This window comes from Phragmites australis, chromosome 22, assembly GCF_958298935.1.
Source record: "Phragmites australis chromosome 22, lpPhrAust1.1, whole genome shotgun sequence".
Taxonomy (NCBI): Eukaryota; Viridiplantae; Streptophyta; class Magnoliopsida; order Poales; family Poaceae; genus Phragmites; species Phragmites australis.
The window spans coordinates 6732042-6737860 of NC_084942.1; the positions used below are offsets into that span (position 1 = coordinate 6732042).

Sequence of the window (5819 nt, forward strand, 5' to 3'; positions counted from 1 at the left end):
AGATCTGGCAGTTTATGGAGTACTATAGTTTAGTTCTGTGCTTAAGGAGAAAAAGAACAGAGCTGCTCCTCTTTTTCGCAATGGAACTCGCTTGCATGAGCATGGGCTGGTTAGTTCATAAAGATTCGACCCAGTTTTTCTTTTCATTATTTTCCATGCAAAACATGTTTTTCTAGTTTTGCTCCAGGAAACTGAAAATTAATAGGGAAAATTCCAGACCCGGCCTGGATCTAAAATCGCCGGCCCACTTTTTCTTGAGGCCTTCGAATTTCATCACTACTTGCATATGTTCGTCAAGTAAAAAAAAAAATGGCATTTCAAACATCGACGCAACTTGGACAGTCAAATTCTACTACATTTTATGTCTAAATTATGGCAGTAATATTTTTCCCACACAAATCTACACATACCATTATAGTACAGGAGATGTAAACCTTGAATGAACCACAAATTTTGAAACGTCACCGACTAGCGGGAGCATCCATCAGTTCTCTATTCCAAGTACGAAACGACCGATCAGAAGGGTCGAAGACTACAAAGAGAAACACAGGCGCATCACAGATGTTAAAACCACTTATCAGAGGCAACAAGCAGGCAAGACTATTGCAACTTCACAGGTTTCACCAAAATTTGCAAATCTCTAAATCATGCATGACAGGAAACCGTTTGGTCCTGGCCCTTTTCTGTTAGATTCTATGTATAGTCGATGAAGAACGCACTCAGGAAATGACAAGAACTTAACTTAATTCCTGCATGGTCACACATTACACAGTTGGAATCTAAAGCAGACAATCCAGTAGAGTACAGAGCATTAGGGCTTGAGGTCACACACACTACGGTTAGTCAGTAGTTGGAACTACTGACTCTACAACTGGAGGCATCCTCAAGCACCAACCACCAACAATACCAAAACGAGGTATTCAAATCTTATACTTGTCCTAACCTGAGAGAGATAACTTGGTGCAACAGCTAATCAGCGCTACATCCCCAATGGTTGTTTCTTTACAACACTGTCAGCGCTCCTTAGTTCTTGGAGCATCAGCCATCAAATCTCCTAGACTCATGCTTTGGCTCTCTTGCTGCTTGTGCTACACGAGGGGCACTTGTATTGCTTGATGTGCTCCGCCTTGGCTGGAGTGATCTTTACGCACTTACCGTGGAACCATTTCTCACATAAGTCGCAGCAGATCCAGAACTCGTCTTGTCCATAATTTTGACCACACGCACCGCACAGCGCACTCTCATGATCTTCCTGCTGTTCCCCTTCCTCCCCTTCACTCTCTTCCTCATCCTTTGGAGGTGGCATCTTCGCGCCCCTTGAGTTGGGTTCTGGTTGGCGTGAGGGCTGCGTTTTCAAATATTTAGTGTCAAAAGAGAATCATGGACTTAGCTGGCTGATTCTCAGGTAAAGCAATGTCACAATGTAATGGAAAATTTTGTACCTTCGAGCCAGATTTGTTACTTTTACTGTTGCTCTTTGGAGTTTTTTCTTTGGGCTCTTTCTTGGCAGTACCTGTGACAACCTCATATATGGTGGGAAGGTTATTGATCATGTTGAAAAGCCGTCTTCTGCAAGGCAACCACCAGAAAGCAATTCAAAGTCAAACAACTAATTATACAAAGGAACTTTTGTCCCCGCATAGTTTTGATGAAAATCTATAGTATGGAGTTCGGTAGATGTATGGAGATAAGCACTTCTCAACAAAGATATATAAATAAATATAACCTCTAGATATGATTTGCCATAATATGGTGAGAGAAGAAGCAAAGAACTTGTGTTGCAAAGCTTACAGTGTGCATCAAAGTCATGGCACATCAAGAAATAGTCCTAAGCCAAACCAATCAAAACACTCCAGTCTCCAGTATACCAGTTATGGTTATCTAAACTACTCCTTCCGTCTCAAAATAGATGATGTTTCAGATTGAGCACAAGTATTAAGATGAAAGATAAGATAACCATCTTACCCACTATTAATACCATTCAATGCATGGGAAATAAGACTTGCATTGGAAAGTAAGTTGCTTAATTGAGGCGTAAGACTGGAAACTTGGACTAAAGTTACCTCAAAATTGTATAACGCCATATATTTTGAACATTGTAGAAGAGGCTAAAACATCATCTATTTTGAGACGGAGGGAGTAAAAGGCAACACAAGTAAATTTGATGCCAACAGATTGGTGTTAACTAATTAATTCAATGAAATGGCACAGGTAAATCATATTTTGAAAATAACCAGCAGTGCACACTGACACTATCTACTTCTCATGCTCCACCCTGCTCTATAGCTGCAAGCCGCAGCTCACTTGCTAGTGCAACTGGGCCACAAATGTCGTTAGCAATGTGAGCAGATATGGGAGGGTGGTGGCAATATGGTAGGCTGAAAACACATGAGTGGTTGATCAGCACAGCTGTGGCATCATGGGCAGCCTTGGACACGGCATGAACAGGGCTGAGCTAGTGGCCACACCATGGATAGTGCATAGGAGTTTCAAGGTCTAATTGGTGACCAGCAACTGCTCAATTTTCCTTTTATTGGTAGGAGGGTTAAAAATGGTCATTCAGCCCAGGTCAAACCCACTGGCTGCTGATTCTTATCAGAGTGGTAAATAAACGCCAATTCCCACCAATAGAATGACACTGGAGTGTTGATTGCAGTGACAAACGTACAAAAGCAGAATTCCCTAGTGGTATATATATATATGCAAATCACCCTATCTAGTGGATATATTTTTTCATTGTTGTATTAGATTATATTTCTTCTGCTACTTTTTTTTGTAATCCATTGAATTGATTGATGATTATTATTTTCATACTTGACATAAATGGTGCTTACTAGATGATTTTAGAAAAAAATTTACAATAGTTCTGTTTCTATTGCATTATAGTTTGGTCACGAAAAAGAATACTCATTACTGAAACCATTGTTTTGCGAACTATATGAAACTTACACTGAAATGAAGCAGCCAGAAAAATATCGAGCAGAATTCTTATGGAAAGTACAAATGAAATACCTGGATTCCTTGTCAAACCCAAACCTTGCTCCAAAATAAAATGCAACGGACAATAGCCAGGAATCACTATGCACTGCAACAAGTGCCAACCAATCTTTTTCGTTCATCCCATCCCGAGCAAAATTAATTCCCAGAGCTGGCTCTGGGAGTTCAGGAGGGACCTCCTCTGCAGGCAAATTCACCTCCCATGTCTCATTGGGAAGTCCATACAGACACAGGTTCTCCTTCTCTGAACCGAAAAAAAGAGATAATTTCTCAAATTAGTAGTTCGTGGTCCTTTTCAAGCTCTAGACCTCAAACAGTTCACTTAAAAAGAAGAAATTGGATTAAGATACTTTAAAGCTGAAACTCTGTGGCCACAAACAAATAGGACGAAAAGGGGTGTATGTCTGACTGATTCATCCATTTGAAACTGAGTACTCCATGAAACAAGAAAAAGGGAACACAAAAGAGCAGACTGTATAACCAAATACATGTAACAAATGGCCTGATGATCCTTTAATAACACAATGATACGAAGAAATCAGCCCCATCTCAACTAACAAGGAGGCCATTGTATGGGGATTTGTTTGTCTCTCCCACCAAACTTGAGCAACCCATCTTGCATTGCAAATGACACACCGCAGTAAGCACATTAAGTTATCATTTTGATTTTTTTAGAGAACATCTTTTCCTGAGTTAAGCATTTAATAGTCACGAGAATTTACTTGTGGTGCAAGTTTGTAATAATGCATCTGTGAATTTTTTTTCATAAATGTAAGTTTAGAAAACATAATTTTTCTGTTCCTATCCAAAATTATCAGTGACTAGAGCATTTCCTATTTTGCATCAGTAACCAATTATCTTAAAAGTGGTGTCAAACAAGTGGCAAAATGTGGAGTAAAACATGGAAAAGATGCAGTGACAAAGTGTTTGTACCTTTGCATTGCACACACCCCCAAACTCAATTATAACATCTGCAAGAATTTAGGTGCCTAGAAAGAATAACAATGTTATCCTGACACCCCCATTACCTCACATCACTCGCTCGCTCAGAAACAAGATATCCCGAAAATGCCCCTAGAAGATTGCAGGAGAAGTCATTGTCCAGGAGCATAACAGTAAATGGACAGCCGCACATCTTTTTCTGCTGACAGGCCGGCCGTTCGGTCGACCAATTGTCAGAAGATAAGGATTCCGCCGTCTACCTTTCTGCTTTCCCTCCCACCAGATGAACAGCACCCTCACGGAGTCGAGCGCAAAGCGCAGCACGCACAAGAATCGAGCAGAAATTCCACGGAAAATAGTACCCCAGGACACATCGGAACCCAAAACTTGGCACAGAGACTCCCCAGATTGAGGATTAAAACTCGCAAATAAGCGAAATAGATCCCTAAAATCAGTTTTTGGGAGGAGATGCCATCGATTTCAAAGCAAACATACTCTAAACTGTTCCAGCAAAACAAGCAAGCCCACCCAAAACCCTAGAAATCCCCGGCCCAAACGAACCGAGCCAAATCGAATCGAATCGGGGGAGCAGAGCAAGCTCACCTGGGTCGCACATCACGTAGAACTTCTCCACATCTACAGCACCAGCGAGAACCAGTCAGAACTCGGAAACCCCAACGGAGCCAGCGGGGTAGGTAAGGCGAGGCAAGGTGAGCTTACCGGTGGTGAGGGCCCTGATCAGGCCGGCCCGCCGCGCGCGGAAGTCACGGAAGACGTCCTCCGCTGTGCGGGGGACCGGCGGCGGTCCCATGAAGCCACCGGCGTCCATTGGCCCGGGGGGGGGGGGGGGAGCTGCGCTCGGGAGGGAGGGGGCTAGGGTTTTGGGAGGGGAGGTGCCGCTCGGGGTTGCGAGGGCGAGGAGTCGATTGGAATTCGAAGCAAAAGCAGAGGGGAACCAAAGAGGGTGAGTTTTAAGACTTTTGAGAGTTGAGACCAAACACAAACACGGACTTCACCATTGCATACTCCCTCCCTCCGTTAATAATATTTTATTTTAGACTAGTTAAATGGTCGTATGTTGTAATAGGAGTTAAAAAAAATTTACGGGTAATAAATTGAAGCATAACGATTATGCGAGAAATCATTCTACAGTAAGAAAATATTCCATAAGGATCACGTCTTTATGTGCATATAACAAAAACATAATGTTCAAATAACATTAACAATGAACAATAAAATCTTACGCATTGAATATGATGCTTCAAAGGAAGAAACAAGTAGTGTTCAATAAAAACCAAATCATTAAGTAGTTCATATAATAAATTGTATATGATCAGAAAAAAAACACTAAATTTACCAATATTTTAACTCTGCAGGTGTGCTTTGTTGCTCGATCAAATACCAACCTAGTGTTTTTGTTTATGCCTCCAGTTGCGCCACCAGCATCTCCTACGACCCGACAACCTTAAGATTAGCTTGAACATAGTGTTGCCTTCATCTTTCCACCAATTCTTGTATCGTAGTTAATTCAAGGAATTTAATGAAAAAATCCTAGGCCCATTTGAGGGAACATATTCGATTAAATAGTAGGCAACATTATGTTCACCCATAGTGGATGATGTTGTAGAAATAGTAATATGCTCATGCGCTGCAACAGTTTCAAAATAGTGCCCAATATAATGCTATAAAGGGATCAATTTATTGAATATTCATTCGTTTAGATTCGTTACAACATCATCCAATGTGGGTGTGGTCAGATTTCGAGAAATAATTCTACTTGCTTATATCTCGGCATTACGCAGTCACAACAGTAGTGAAATTGTATAAATGACATCTCCTAGGTTCTCGCTACAAGATGTTGACATATGCAAGACAATGAG

At 41.3% G+C, this 5819-nt stretch overlaps 1 protein-coding gene across 1 annotated transcript; it reads right to left on the bottom strand.

Annotated features, from left to right (window-relative positions):
- Nucleotides 1–727: 727 nt before the first annotated feature.
- Nucleotides 728–4918, bottom strand: LOC133904746 (PHD finger protein ALFIN-LIKE 8-like). Its single transcript, XM_062346269.1, has 5 exons — nucleotides 4660–4918; nucleotides 4543–4575; nucleotides 3013–3241; nucleotides 1443–1569; nucleotides 728–1345 (listed from the first exon to the last, which is right to left on the bottom strand). Exons 1-5 carry the CDS (start codon nucleotides 4766–4768, stop codon nucleotides 1061–1063), a joined length of 783 nt encoding a protein of 260 aa, XP_062202253.1. The 5' UTR covers nucleotides 4769–4918; the 3' UTR covers nucleotides 728–1060.
- Nucleotides 4919–5819: the final 901 nt, after the last annotated feature.

Excerpts from the sequence above, each read along its gene's own strand:
- LOC133904746 (XM_062346269.1), bottom strand. The coding sequence starts at position 4,768 with ATGGACGCCGGTGGCTTCATGGGACCGCCGCCGGTCCCCCGCACAGCG. Across the intron at positions 3,242-4,542 it reads CTACGTGATGTGCGACCCAG|AGAAGGAGAACCTGTGTCTG; the intron begins GTGAGCTTGCTC and ends TTTTCGGTTCAG. Across the intron at positions 1,346-1,442 it reads GTAACAAATCTGGCTCGAAG|CCCTCACGCCAACCAGAACC; the intron begins GTACAAAATTTT and ends TTGAAAACGCAG.